General features: G+C 36.8%; 1 protein-coding gene across 3 annotated transcripts; it reads left to right on the top strand.

The window, feature by feature from the left end:
• The first annotated feature begins 257 nt into the window (after window positions 1-257).
• hsd3b7 (hydroxy-delta-5-steroid dehydrogenase, 3 beta- and steroid delta-isomerase) lies at window positions 258-14,881 on the top strand. 3 transcript variants are annotated; one of them, XM_079836350.1, is made up of 7 exons: window positions 258-340; window positions 4,710-4,960; window positions 7,921-8,076; window positions 10,849-10,957; window positions 12,388-12,487; window positions 13,192-13,354; window positions 13,806-14,881. In XM_079836350.1, exons 2-7 carry the CDS (start codon window positions 4,801-4,803, stop codon window positions 14,219-14,221), a joined length of 1,104 nt encoding a protein of 367 aa, XP_079692476.1. In that variant the 5' UTR covers window positions 258-340; window positions 4,710-4,800; the 3' UTR covers window positions 14,222-14,881. The 3 variants fall into 3 exon arrangements, with proteins under 3 accessions (XP_079692476.1, XP_079692474.1, XP_079692475.1); XM_079836348.1 differs by having other exon boundaries at window positions 287-411; XM_079836349.1 differs by lacking the exon at window positions 258-340 and adding an exon at window positions 373-453.
• The last annotated feature ends 1,264 nt before the right edge of the window (window positions 14,882-16,145 follow it).

Genomic DNA, 16,145 nt, shown 5'->3' on the forward strand with positions numbered 1-16,145 from the left:
CATTGTTGTAATTTCTTAATGACTTTGGGATGTAGTGGTCATTTTACTGAAATAAAGCAACTTTAATGGCATATGCGGCAGAAAAACGCGACGCAGCCTTCATAGACGCATCTTTGTCGACAGCGTCCGTATCGTATGACGTCAAACAACGTCGCTTTAACGCTGCATCTAATCGGAAATGTTCGATACCAGAAGACCAGCTGCATATCCGTTTATCTGTGGGAAGTCAAGTTCCCGTATAACCGATGGGGAACACTAATGCTGATAATGATTCATTTAAGGTGTCTGGACACTGGACAACAATGCTATCAAGTCACTGACAGCATGCGAGCCGCACTGCGTAACGTTACGTAAGATGCAAACAGAAAAAAGAAAACAAACAATTACGATAAAATCATGGGTCAATGACATGTAAGGAGATGATAATGAGGGTAACTCTTTTAACAACCTAAGGTATTTTCCAATTGTGTATTTTTGTTGGTTTCATACATTTTCTGGAAAGGCTATGTCTATTTCCTACTAGCCGAGTGACCTATCCGAGCAAAAATGTGACCCACCACAAAACCAGAGTATATACTATATAGCAATAGCCAACATCACATTGTATGGGTCAAAATTATCTTTTCTATTATGCCAAAAATCCTAGGATATTAAGTCATGTTCCATGAAAATATTTTGTAAATTTCCTACCGTAAATATATCAAAAATGTATTAGTAGTAATATGCTTATAAGGACTTAATTTGGACAACTTCAAAGGCGATTTTCTCATTATTTTGATTTTTGCACCCTCAGATTCCAGATTTTCAGATAGTTGCCAATATTGTCTTAACAAACCATACATTAATGATAAGCGTATTTATTCACCTTGCAGATGATGTATAAATCTCAATTTCAAAGTGACAGGTTAAAACTTGAGGTGTCATTGTTTTTTGTTGTTCAAAAAATAATAATTCAGATATTTTTCAAGGTAAGTAACATATCACATTTGAGCCATGAATATCAAGCTGTTTCTTAGGGTTCCTCCATTTGACCTAAAAAAATCACTAAAAGTACACTTAATTTCGGCTTCTTGCCATGTTGATTATCACCACACTGACTTTAATTTGGTGGTCAAAGTTTTATTTTTATCTATTTATTTTTTCAAATATTGTTATTATTATAAAATCTAAATTATTTATTTCAGAAATGTAAAACATGTTCATCATAGAAGAGGTTTGTTCAAGTCATTTGATTGCATTATTAATGCATCTTTAAATATAAATATAAACATCACTGCAGAGAGTCATGAAGGGATTTCTGGAATGTTATTCTAGAGCCACATGACATTCAGCCAACACTGTAACACAGTAACCTTTAGTTTATCAAATTTAAATGGAGAAATGCAAGAGAGAAGCACAAATAACTGCAGTTCATCAGGGCACTGAGGAACTTTTTCTTAATCCTTGTTAATTTGCAAAACTATTGAATTAAAACATTTACTAAAAGACAAAAAAACAGCCCAAACCATAAAATTCCAATGATACCTTATATGTTTCAATATAATGCATCTCTATTTCTGCTTACAGTGCTTTATGAACACCTACCTGCAGCTGAAACTGGTGTATGCTTTATTATGAAGTATAGTATTTGATATGACAAGCTTAAACTAGACATCAAATGAGCAGAAGCTAATTCATCAAGCCTGCACCTTAAACAAGATTACAATGTTATGTATCCCAAAACAGCTATTCAAAATCATTAAGCTGGCTTCAAAATATGCCTATGTATATTTTGGGAAAGCTTTTCAACCTGGTAGCTATTCTTTCAGGAGCTTATCTTTTTTATGTCTACAGCAGCCATATCACCCTGTAGCCCAAGACCGGTTTCCCACTGAAGCTAAGCAGGGCTGAGCCTGGTCAGTACCTGGACGGGAGACCTCCTGGGAAAACTAGATTGCTGTTGGAAGAGGTGTTAGTGAGGCCAGCTGGGGGTGCTCAACGAGGGGTCTATGTTGGTCCTAACACCCCAGTATAGTCATGGGGACACTATACTGTAACAAGCACCGTCCTTTGGATGAGACGTTAAACCAAGGTCCTGACTCTCTGTGGTCATTACAAAAAAAATCCAAATTTGCCCATTGGCCCCTGTCCATCATGGCCTGGGCTGTTATATCAAGTTAAGATCTGTTGATCTGATGTAACCATGCTTGGTAATATAGGCCAACTGCTCAACGGTTTTGCTACGCAAATTCTCTTGCTTAATTTTTCTTTCACAGTTTTCCCATACAGCGTTGAAGATTATGCAAACAGAAACCGTTTTAGTACCCAACTGAAAGAGCTTTAGGGTTATTGGATGTGATTTATAAAGTTTAAACACTAAAGGCCCGTTCACTCCAAGAACGAGAACTATAAAGATAACTAGCGTCCACACCACTCTTTTCTCTCCACGTTGGTTGTCACGTGTTCTGTTTTATGTTCAATTGTAGTTGATATGGGCTATATGGCCCTGTCCTTGACATGAAAATGCATATGTGATTATAGTTAAGATCATTGTTAATTTTTAACTCACACACTTTGTGATTTAGCAAATTACAGCGCTGTCCTATCTGGGAAAAATCGCTCATTGTGAATCACTGAAATTTTGACTTGGGTTGCTTGACTTTGAATTCATGGCTTGATATGGGCTTGCCAGATTTGATATTTGTGCAGAGTAGACAAAAGGTATTACATAGTGTTAGTGGATGAGTGATCGTGCATAAAAGACACTAAGTCAAATTGGAAAAAAATAATTAGCTCCAGTGGGATAACCAGTCACCATTTCGTAAACATTTTCCCATTATTTTCTACATTTTAAATACTGCACACTGTGGCGTGAAAAATCATAAATTTTTTTGAAAAGCACCAATATTCCATACTGTCTGTTAATTAACCTAAGGTCATAGTAGCTGCATTCATAATTAGGCCAATACAAAAAATTAGCCCTTTAAAGGGTTAGTTCACCCAAAAATGAAATTTCTTCCATTAATGACCCCAATGTTGTTCCACACCCGTAAGACCTCCGTTCATCCTCAGAACACAGTTTAAGATATTTTAGATTTAGTCCGAGGGCTTTCAGTCCTTTGAATGTAAGTGTATGCACACTTTGCTGTCCACGTCCAGAAAGGTAATGAAAACATCATCAAAGTAGTCCATATGTGACATCATTTGGTTAGTTAGACTCTTTTGAAGCGTCGACAATACATTTTGGTCCAAAAATAACAAAAACGAAGACTTTATTAAGCATTGTCTTCTCTTCCGGCTTTGTTTGAATCCGCATTCACGACACCACAGTGACGCTGCTGACGTAAGACGCTGTGACGTGTTATCTGGTTATCTTTGGCGATTAGGGCATCCGGGACATGCACACTTACGCACCATTTTTAAAAAAATATAGCAATACAAACAATGTAGAACAGCTTGTTTACAGCGTGTGTCTCCCTCAGACTACAAACGAAGCTCTGTCGCACCAGATAACACGTCACAGCGTCTTACGTCAGCACTGTGGCGTCGTGAACGCGGATTCAAACTGTTGTGAACTTCAGTTGTTTCTTGAAGTATGGAGACCAGGAGACGTCGGATCAAGACAGAAGTGATTCTTTTAATGAGAACTCTCTGTGCTGCAGGTCGTCCGAAAACAGTCTGATTTAACAGTACAAATTAAGGCAATTTATCGACATTTTAGGGGGAGGGGTTATACAGCAGAGGAGGAGACATTCAAACAAAGGAATGCATATATTGTGTAGGTAAAGGACACACCCCAAACATTCCTGTCTCATCAGCCGTAATTCAATCAGCATAACAGTGCCATTCAAATGCATAGATGCTAATCCAATCACTCAGGCAGTATTGCTCTAAACTTGTCATGGTAAATAGTCAAGAAAGTGCATAGAGACAAAAGACTTAATGTCTCAACCACTTACACAGCCTGAAGTAATCTCCTTAGAATTTCCTCAAGTTTACTTCAAAATGTAAAACACAAATATAGATAATGTTTTCAGTTATATTCTATTACATTTGAACCTAGATATAACAATGTATAAATTTGTAATTCAACAAAACAAAGCCGGAAGAGAAGACAATGCTTAATAAAGTCTTAGTTTTTGTTATTTTTGGACCAAAATGTATTGTCGACGCTTCAAAAGAGTCTAACTAACCAAATTATGTCACATATGGACTACTTTGATGATGTTTTCATTACCTTTCTGGACGTGGACAGCAAAGTGTGCATACACTTACATTCAAAGGACTGAAAGCCCTCGGACTAAATCTAAAATATCTTAAACTGTATTCCGAGGATGAACGGAGGTCTTACGGGTGTGGAACAACCTTGGGGTGAGTCATTCATGGAAGAAATTTAATTTTTGGGTGTTTTTCTTCTAGGTGAAAGGGAACCAGTTATGTAGGCTATGCATTTGATCAATGTGTTTCCCTGAATATTTTACATTTGCACGGATTACTTAATTCTGTTTTTTATTCATTCCATTATTAAGTCTGAGGGAATGGGTGAATAAAGTATTTTTCAGAAATGTACTTATTGACAGCCCAAAGCGTAGGTAGGGCGGGCACATTAGCTTACAGGAGGAGCGATGTTAGCCTATACTTAGAAATGACTCCGAGTCCGCCAGTGTCATTTTAGGATATCCATTCTCATTCTGAGGATAGTGTTTGACGTTCTGTTTTTACGCTTGCAGAGTGAATCAACTGACTGTCGTCGGTAAACACTGACGGAAAAACACTTCAAAAGCAAGTCAATAACGGGAGAGGATTCAACGGAGTAGTAATATGTCTAATGAGAAATCTAAGTTAACGTATGTGTTAACTGGAGGATGCGGTTTCCTTGGGCAGCACCTGTTGAGAGTTTTGTTGGAGAAGGAAGAAAATATCAAGGAGATCAGACTTTTCGATAAAACCGTTTACCCGAGTCTACAAAGTCACAGTACAGGTAAGAAACACATGAAACTGTTCATTACGAGCGTATTAGTTCCCACAATGGTTTGAATATATATATATATATATATATATATATATATATATATATATATATATATATATATATATATATATATATATATATATATATATATATAGACTATATATATATATATATATATATATTTTTTTTTTTACTCATTTGTTAAATATCTTATTCTGCCTTAACGTGCTATCCGAAATTTGACAATTCCCACTTCTGAAGTCTACGAGCTAATCGCATTCAAGTGTCGAAATGGGAGGGCGTTCATGTGCAATCTATAGCCTACTTTGGAAACTCTATTGCGTTTGTTTAAGTTTTCAGAACGGCTGAAAAGCCAATGAATAGGCTGTAGCCTACATCACAGCGGACGTTATTTTTGTCATGTTTTTAAATTAACATTTTGATCACATCTCTACGCATTGTGTTTTGTAATATTATATATGATGGGAATTACATTTTAAATATTTTTGGATTAAAATGACAGACTCCTTTATCTTGCTGAGCATAATTCCTTGGTAACCAAGTAAACACAACATCTGAAAACATGGGTTGGAAATGAAGCCACTAATCGAAATGGACAAGTGGAAATATTTTTGGAAAATAAATAAATCTCTAAGTAATTTTAAATTAAATTGAATTATGTATAATCCTCCTTTAGATGATCATAGTTCTAAAAATGTAGTAGGAAAATGTATTGAAGTTTTTTTTTACATTTGTGAAAGCCACAGTATAGGGTGTAGTTTCTGAAAGTGCCCAGGGGAAACATCTGTTTTTTTTATGACTCCAATAACGGGAAAGAACATTGAATGACAGAGGAAATGGAAATATTCATTGATGTCATTAGCCTTGGCTTTTGTTGCTTATATTCGGGCTTGGTTGACCTGGCCACACCAGTCACTTCCATCCAATTCAGTTTCCTCCTCTCATCTTCCCTTTCGTCACCAGGATGCTCCATCCATCTGTTGTCCTGCTCTACAAAGGGGATATTATCGGTGTATTTACCAACCCCCACTGATCATGATATAATGGACAAATTGATCTCTCATTTTCAGTCAGTAATTGTGTAGCTCTGCTTGAAACAGCTGAAACACAATGCCCCTTTGCACTATATAATTATGCAACGTCTGCCTGATAAATAGATGCACGAGGCAATTTGGATTTTGAATTTAGTTAGCTGCTTCTAATTTTTTTGTCAAATGTTTTCTATTAGCCAGAGTTTCTTGGCTTCTCATCGGGTAGATTTCATACATTACAATACCCATTGTCCTGCCTTAATGTAATTCTACTCCTAAACACATTTGGCTAGTTTTTATCCAGGGGCGAATGGGGGGAAAGATTGCATTTCTTCCGCAAAGATGCTTGTAATTGGTAACAGTTGAACATGTGGTCAAAGTCCAAATGGCAACAAAACGAGGTTAGATAACTTTTTTATCAGAACTGAACATTGACCTACTTGCACAGTGAACTAGTTAGAGTTTTTTTTGTGTGTGACTGATTTTATATAAACTTTGTGACTACTTGCAAATATTTTGTTCATAGACTTTGCGTATGTTATTTATAATGTTTTATTCTAAAGCTCAATTAATCAACAACACCCAGAAACAAGGGACACTTGAGAAATGTTCATTTGAACATCTTTGCATGGCACAGCTGCAAATACAGGGTGTTCCAGTCACATACACTATTATTTGTCTTGTGTGGCGGCTAAAGAGTTTGTCATTCTATGGAGTTGTTAGTTGCATAAGTGCAATAGCAACCGGAAACTTCAGATATCAGAAAGATGCTACAGCAGATCCAGAGACAGTATTTCTTTGCAGGACAGTTATGAACAGCTGTGTTCATTGTTAGAAAAATAGCTGCGAGTGAGAGAGGGAACAATGCATGTTGTTTAGCAGGACGAGAGTGTTGCTTCCACCAGATCGAGTTCATTGTTTATTTCCTGTACTGGGCTTGCTGCGATAGTCCGTGTTGTTGACGGTGTTACCGGTGTTCAGCCACGGTGTTCATGTTACTTTCGGTTTAGAATTAGCAATTTAAAAGCCAATGCCGGTGATACCGGTATTACCGGTGTTGTCACGTGTCAATTAACCGGCGGGGAAATTTCCTCACCGTCACATCCCTATCCTGTTCTCAGTCATTTTCATTGTAATCAAGGATATAAGAGGATGCTTCCTAAGGTAAGCCATAGAGATAATAGGATCATGACAATAGTGACCTTGTCATCAGCTGTCACCAACACAACCCACACACTCCCTCATTCACTAGAATGACGCACATGCACACTTTGTTTGGTACAACCCTCACAAGGAAAACAAAAATATAGACTCTAGTACTATAGAAATCTTTTTATTGTATACAAATATTGGTTACACTTTATTTTTTTGTTGTTAAAAAAATAATCAAGCCTACACCTTGTTACAGTGTAATTATACATTTAAGGTTAACATTAGGTTTAGGAATAGGGTTTGGTTAGCGTAATTGCATGTAATTATGTATAACTTACTGTTATTACTAAAGTAATTATACTGTATGTAACATATGTAACAAGGACACCTTAAAATAGTGTTACCACAATATTGTTTTATTATATGTACTGGTACTGGTATGTATTTATTTGCACTAACATCTCATGGCAATTCATAACTATTTTACATTCGTATGAATTCGTACGATCCCAGTGACGGTATGTTTGGGGTGAACCTTCATGCTTGCTTTTTTGTAATTGTGCAAATTCATACGAAATCACCTCCTCATAACATAGTTACGTTTTCCAGTGAGATTAGGTATGTGATATAGATTTAGATATGTGAAATTAAATACAAAATCTAGATAACATCTTTTTTATAGACTTTCAAGCCTGCCTATCAAAACACTAAACGACCCGTTTGCTTTTTAACAAGATATCTTATCTCTTTCTCTTTTATTTGCAGAGCATGTGAAGGTGGTGGTGGTGCAGGGGGATATAACAGATTATGGGAGTGTGCGCGATGCCTTTCAGGGAGCAGACCTGGTTATCCACGCAGCTAGTTTGGTTGATGTGTGGTATAAAGTCCCTGAGAGGGCCATCTATGCCGTCAATGTACAAGGTGAGTGAAGTGTTGTGAACTTCTGTTGTTTCTTGAAGTAGAGACCAGGAGAACTTGGATAGGTTTTTCAGCAGGATTCTTTATTGAGAAAAACATGCTTTCTTTCCGTTGAGGTTCCAAGTCTCACTAAAGCCAGTTGAACATTGTATTTTATATACATTTCAAGGGGAGGGATTATACAGCAGGGGGGGAGACACTCTAAGCAATACAATGCTTGATTTAATCAGCATTACAGTGTCAATCAAATGCATAGATGCTAATCCAATCACTCAGCATAACAGTGTCACTCAAATGCATAGATTCAATCAGCCTACCATTCAGGGGCTCCAAAAGTCATTAAAGACAAATAGTGCTCATTTTAGAAACAGTGAAGAGAACAGGAACAGGCCTGGAAAATACAGGTTTTGGAAAACCTGCCCAGACAGAGTATCACCAATCTCTGAGCTTGTTATGCTAAATGGTCAGGAAGTGCATAAAGACAAAAGACTTAATGTATCAAACACTTACACGGTCTTACGTAATCTCCTTAGAATTTCCTCAAGTTTACTTCAAAATGTAAAACACAAATATAGATGTTTTCAGTTATATTCTATTTCATTGGAACCTATATATAACAATGTATAAATTTGTAATCCCACAGAAGAATTGAGAGAAAAAAGGAAATAAATGGCAATGACTTCACTATAGAAGTGATACCAATGTTTTGCACTTTAAAAGTTTATGAGTTGGCTAAGAAAACACTGAATGTTGCCAGCTTCAAAGATGGACTACTGTTTAAAAGTTTTGGTTTCAGTAATGTCTCCTACCAAGACTACATTCATTTGATCAAAATATAGTAAAAAGCATAATATTGTGAAAATAATGTTACACTTTAAAATATATATATTAAGGTAATATATTTAAAAATAGAATATATGTCTGCGATGCAAAACTGAATTTTCAGCATCATTACTCCAGTCTTCAGTGTCACATGATCCTTAAGAAATTATTCTACAAAATGTTATTTTGTAACAATGTAAGTCATCACTGTCACTTTTCATTTCATGCATCCTTGCTGAAACTTTTGCACAGTAGTATTTTTGTTTTGTTTGTTTTTTTTGTGTGTCAGTGGGTGTTTTGTAGGTTTTGGTTTCTCACACATTTTTCCTTTGGTGACATTTCCAGTAACCTTAAAGCTTTACGATTGGTTTGGTCCGGAAATGCCTCATATACTCTCGCACACAAGGCGGGAATTCACACCGTTTTCCCCCCGAGAGGATAATAGGCATGTGCTTTTTAGCAACAGTCCACAGCTCTTGTACAATAAACCCACATGCTAGGCTGGACAGATCAGAAATAGAGCGTATATAATTACTAACATCTCATTAAGCTCATTAGAAAGATCAAACTCTCCATTTACACACGTCTATATAAAGATGTCTGATGTTGGACCACCTGCACCTGAGTTAATACATGTCTGTTACATTCCCTCCTCAGTCTAGGGGATTGAGGAGGGAGTAACAAGACAAAAAGATAACTAAAAATAAAAAAATAAATAAACGTGGAGAAGTCTCCTTTTCCACTATCCCAGCACTGTCAACTTTTACACTTGTTATTTTCAGAAAAAGGTTTACACCACTTTTTACTAACACCATAAAAGAAAAGAAAAATGGAAGAAAGAACCAAGAATATACTTAAGTGTTTTATTAAAGGGTTTACAAAAACCAGTAAATAAATGAACATCAGAAATCAGATAACCAACTTAAATAACCAAATCGTCAGGAGAGGGCAAGGCCAAAATAACAAACAAAATAATACCTTCCTGAAGAGTTTTAAACAAAATAAATTCCCTAACAAAAGAAAGTTATCGTATCTCTCTCCTTAACTAAAGATAATAAACAGGAGAAAAATGTAGGAGTGGGTAAACCCAAATAAATTGGCGCCCGTCTCCCTATACGGTTTAACACGTCAAAACTTTAAATGGCAACGTTGTTGTGATCCCACCATAGATTCCCAGTTTACAATTTGCTCAACAGCAATAAAAGCCAGAATGTGTCTGGTATAGCAGAAGAGGGACTCCTCACGAGCTCCGTCTCACTGCATCCTTTACACTGAAACCACGCCCCCCACTAATTAAGATCAGCTGCGGATGGTTTGGAGCGCTATATGACAAAGAGAGATAGCGAGAGAGAAAAAGAGGGAGGTTTTACCTCTTTCATGGTTTTACGCTTATTCATCAGCCCGTTTTTAATTTCGACTCTTTGTGGTAGACCTCACTGGTTAAGTGTTCCTAACATGTATTTAGGCCTGTGTCAGTATTATAGCACTGATAGATGTAGATGTAAACCCAGAGGATAAAGATAAAAACAAGAGCAAGAGAGGATGAATGTGCTATCATACTGGAATTTACCTTTGGTTTGGATCCTGCCCCATCATAATTTGATCCTTTGCTCTCACATCTGCATTCCATGCCTTAATTTCCCAGAAATCTCCTCTTAAAATACCATTGAAAGAGGCTGGAAACTGAATTGTTTACCTTTGTAAACTTCAGAAAGTATTTACATAGCTGATGGGCTTATCATTCGGACTATCTGGTGCTTTCAAGTGCATGGAAACATTATTTGGAATTTAGGGATTGTGTGTCATGTCAGTTTAAGCAACACAAACAACTTTGTTTTAGCTCCTTCATGTGTTTTAGTACAACAGTAGTGTTCATGTTTTTCTTCACCCTTTAGCTGTTTATCATGTATTTTTATTTCATGCTTTTTCTTTCTGGATGCTGTTCTCCATCAGGGACGGAGAATGTAATAAATGCCTGTGTAGAAATCGGTATTCAGCATTTGATCTATACAAGCTCCATGGAGGTGGTTGGCCCAAATGTAAAAGGAGATACATTCATCAGGTAAGTGTATTTATTTAAATAGCTTTATTGATTATATGTAAGAAGACTTTACATAGTGATGTGTTACATAGTGTTGTGTGTTCAGATTCAAAATATTCATTGGAATAAAAGGAGTTTAAAGGATTTGGGTAGAATGGAAAGAATGTCGGGGAGACGTTCTGGAATAACATTGCAGAATTTCACAACGTTCTCAACATTCCATCTTGAAATGTCTCTCAAGCTAAATCATTACATGTCACAGTGGTGATAGACAGTCTGGGAAAGCTATTTCCACTATCTTAAACGTTCAAAAAATGAAGGTTTGTATCTCTGCCACTGATGTTTTTCTACTGGTCACCTGATGCACCTAACGCTTGCATGCCTCAAAACCACTTGGGTTCTAATGTTAGGATTTCTAAAATAACAATTACCAGCTCTTTAATTAGTCAGCCTAGATGGAATCTTGTTTTGCAGGAAACTCATGAACTCTGCTTGTAAACATGTTAAAATGTGAGCTGAGAGAACTAAAAACACAATCTATTTAGCCACAATATGTGCCATGCAGTCTTATCAGTGACCCAAATGACAACTTTAGTATGACTTTTAAGTTGTCCCATTGTGCAAGTCTTGCCACCAACCTCAAATAAAAAAGCACACTGAGAAAACCTTGAAACCTTTCCATTACCACCACGTGCTAGAAACATTAACATTTTCCTGAGTGACTAACACACACACACACACACACACACACACACACATTTCAGCATTTATATGTCATCCCTGTGGTGTGTTTTGATATTTAATGATGTTAAAACATCAATTGCTTGCCATGAACATTACCTTTCTAAGGTCATGAAAATAATGAATGTTTTTGCTGGAAAATGTGAGCTGCCGTAGCCAACTATTCATACAAGAAAGACAAAACAAAGATAGTCTTCATAACCTCTTTGGAAAAACAGTATTGCTCTCTGAAAATAATTGTGTTGTAATATCTGTGCTTCTCTCACATTACAGAATATTAATTGCTAAAATGCAACAAAATATTTCTATAAATAATTGTCTTTAATTACAAACCCAAAGTTATACCTAGGTAAAATGTCAATTATTTATACAAATATTTTGAATCATTTTTCCAAAGAAATGAATTTATATGTGCAACACTCACAGCAATGATAGACAGAGACAGTGTGGGGTAATTTTGTGCTTGCACACACATTCCATCTGTGCAAGCTGTAAGAATACATCTGTGTCTACTCATTCAGAGAGGGAATACAAAGAGAGGGAGCATTATGGGTATAGTTTGGTCTTATAAGTTGACAGTAATGGTCGGGTTGTGCCACGTAATTTTAGTTACAGATGGAGTTGAGTCTTCAACTTAATGCCTGTGTAGCTCTGCTACCTATTACTTAAAAACCTTTACATTTTTCTTGTGTTCTTCTTCCTTGACACAGAGGAAATGAGGACACTCCATATAATATATTCCATGAGATGCCCTACCCGAAGACCAAAGCTGCAGCAGAGAAAATTGTGCTGGAAGCCAATGGCACAGAGGTACTACTACAATCCAGCGGAGTACAACAATCACACCGATTTAGAAATGACCCCAGCTTTTCTATTTTTAGTGTTCAATCGTTTCGAAAAGTCACAATCGCCCTTTGCAAACACGCAGAGATTAATAAATGGAAACGGCTTTTTCTCTTGTTTTTTAAGGCACTGGTTCTTAATTCACATGTAGGTAGTTAGATTCAATTGCTGTTCTTCCAAGCTCACATTTTGTTTTGAATTTCGTTATTTACATGCATTTACATGCATCGCATTATTTACATGCACGTTTGCATTTTTGTCAATCTAACAAGCTACTTCACCTTTTTTGCAAGTAATTCATGTTATTTAATTATTAAAAATAATTTAAAAATATCAGCCAAAACTTTATTAAAATGAACATTTTGATGGAATTGAAAGTCTTATTCTCATTTACATTGTTCTAGTTGCTAATTTCCAACTTTGCACAATACTGCACCCTCCCAATCCCAAAGGAAACAAAGATCACATAGCACTCATGCTGGAATCCTTAAATCATTATGTATGGTTTGTTATAGTCACGCCTTTGGTCTTGGCATTTCGGCAACACTTCTTCATAACACTGTTGGTGTGTCTTCTGCATCTGAGACATTTGTTCTGGAATGGAAAAACAGTTTGTTTTCTTTTCTGCTGCAAAAAGTGATTGATTACTTTCTCCCACTCTCCATGATTAGGTAAAGGGAGGGAACATTCTTTACACATGCTGCCTGCGGCCAACAGGTATCTATGGGGAACAACATCAGCTCATGAAGGACTTCTACAAGAACGGGGTCCGCACAGGCGGTTGGGTGATCAGGGGAGTTCCACGGGACACGGAGCACGGACGGGTCTATGCAGGTTAACCATCAGACTCTTGCTTTTGTGTGTGATGATTCTGATGGACCGTGAACACAGAAACTAAGGCAACAGAGGAACTGAGAAAAACTGATATCACTTAATTCACTCCCTTTTTTTCTGAATCTTAGCAAATCTGTCAGTCACGGGACAGGAGTCTAAGAAGGGTTTTTCAAACATTTTGATGCCACAGATCCACAATGATGATGATCCCCATCCTGAAAACCCTGCTATATATTTTTTATACTGTGAAAGATAAACATTTTAAATATTGCCTGGAAAATATTCAGTAGTATTAATGATAATATTTATCATTTTGTAGCCCTTGGAATACTTTTAGTTGGATAAACATCAAGCATAAACCATAAGTAGTAATAATAATAACAGATTTATTTATTTTAGACTATTTTTCTCTGAACTTTTCTGTGTTCCCCCTACAACACTTGACTTGTAGGTAATGTGGCCTGGATGCACCTGCTAGCAGCTCGTGCTCTGCGGGAACGTCCCGATCGGCTGGGTGGGGAATGTTATTTCTGCTACGACGACTCGCCATACAAGAGCTACGAAGACTTCAACATGCAGTTCCTGTCGGCCTTCAACTTTCGGCCGTTGCACGTGCCAGTGTGGGTGCTGTGGTTCATAGCGTGGATGAACGACCTGATACGCTGGCTCCTCAAGCCGTTCTACAACTACACACCACTGCTCAATAGATACACACTCGCTGTGGCTCGCACATCCTTCACTGTCTGCACAGACAAAGCGTTTCAACACTTTCAGTACCGACCGCTCTACAGCTGGGAGCAGTGCCTGGCTCGCACGCAGAGCTGGGTCAACACGTTCCCTTTAGAAACCAGCACTAAAGACACCTAACAGCTGCTTTAATGTCATTAGGACAGTTTAAATAAACACATATGTGGCCGAATATGAAAGATGGGAGGTTTTGTGACTCTATGTGTCAAACAGGGGGTCAGTCATGACTTCTCACATAATGATGGACTGCACAGAAAAGGAAGTTTGAATGTTGTATTGCAGTATTTACTATGTGCTTCACATGAAGTACACTTAAACAGAGCACCTCTTAATCATATAATCACAGTTGTGATGATCTATCAGACATCTAGATTAATTAAAAAAATATATATATTGGCAGTATTATTAACAGCTGGGAGAATAAACTTTACATTACAAGCACATTCATGCAAAATGCACAGCTGATGATATTTTTATAGTAATCTGTTGATCTGATAGCTGCAGTGCAAGTCTTTGAACTGAATATACTTAATGCATCTACTATAAAGTGTTATATAATATATATATACCATATATACTTGTATATTTATATATATTTTTTCTCAAAAATTATTTAATTGAAAAATATTTTGTGACATCACTATGTTTACTTTTTACAGACAATAGTGTGTGAGCACAAGCTTTTAATTATTATTTGTTCCATTGCCGTAAATATTTAATTGTTCATATGAAATATAGTTAATTTCTCTGTTCAGATAAATAATGCAAGGCAAATTAAACTATTCTACACAAGCTCTGTGTTTTTTTTAATTATGCACAAATGTATAAGTCTGAAGAGAAAAATAAATATTTTTAAATGTCATGATTTCTGCCCAGTCTTTAAAAAGTATTTTTTATTTGATGTTGTTGTTATTACTATGATTATATATTATTTATTTACATTTTTACACAATTTATCTCAGAATTGTTCCATATCCCCTAGCAATCTTGGCTCTAATAAATTAATTAAAAGGATCACTTGAATCACTTGTTAATGATACATATACACCGGTCAGGCATAAAATAATGACCACCTTCCTAATATTGTGTTGGTCCCCTTTTGCAGCCAAAACATCCCTGACCCGTCAAGGCATGGACTCCACTAGACCCCTGAAGGTGTGCTGTGGTATCTGGCACCAAGATGTTAGCAGCAGATCCTTTAAGTCCTGTACGTTGCTAGGTGGGGCCTCCATGGATCGGACTTGTTTATTCAGCACATCCCACAGATGCTCGATTGGATTGAGATCTGCGATCCACCCCCCATGGCAGCAAAGACTTTCAGATTCCCTTCCTTAGAGAATTATTGCAGTGACTCACAATAACCACCCTCATATAGAGATGAGATGAGAATCTCAGATTTTCCATCTCTGCCTGTACAAGAAACACCACATGATTTTACTATGAGGCCAGATTTTCCACATTAGCTTCTATTTTTCGGTATCATAGCAATCATTTTGGATTTGGTTCCCATAGACATGACACATGAAAGTAGACTCTCTCTCTGTTTACACTCAAAAAAGAAAGAAAGAAATGCATTGTGTGTGTGTTTGTGGACATTTTTTTCTATGTGTGTGTGTGTGTGTTTGTGATTTATGAGGACACATTTGTATAATGACACGGGTATTACACTGGTGGTATTAGCCTACAATGTAAACATGAAATACTAGGACATTTCAGATGTCCTGATATTTAAAATAACTTTAGAAAACATACCAAACAGTGTTTTATTAAAAATGCAGATGTTTCCTGTGATGGGTAGGTTTAGGGGTAGGGGTAGTGTAGGGGGAAAGAATGTACAGTTTCTACAATATAAAAAACATTACGCCTATGGTATGTCCTCACTTAGATAGCAAAACAAACCTGTGTGTGTGTGTGTGTGTGTGTGTGTGTGTGTGTGTGTGTGTGTGTGTGTGTGTGTGTGTGTGTGTGTGTGTGAGTGAGTGAGTGAGTGAGTGAGTGAGTGAGAGAGAGAGGTTAAAACATGAGGGTGTTCCCAACTGGCTCC

Source organism: Gobio gobio (genome assembly GCF_949357685.1).
Source record: "Gobio gobio genome assembly, chromosome: 1".
Lineage (NCBI taxonomy): Eukaryota > Metazoa > Chordata > Actinopteri > Cypriniformes > Gobionidae > Gobio > Gobio gobio.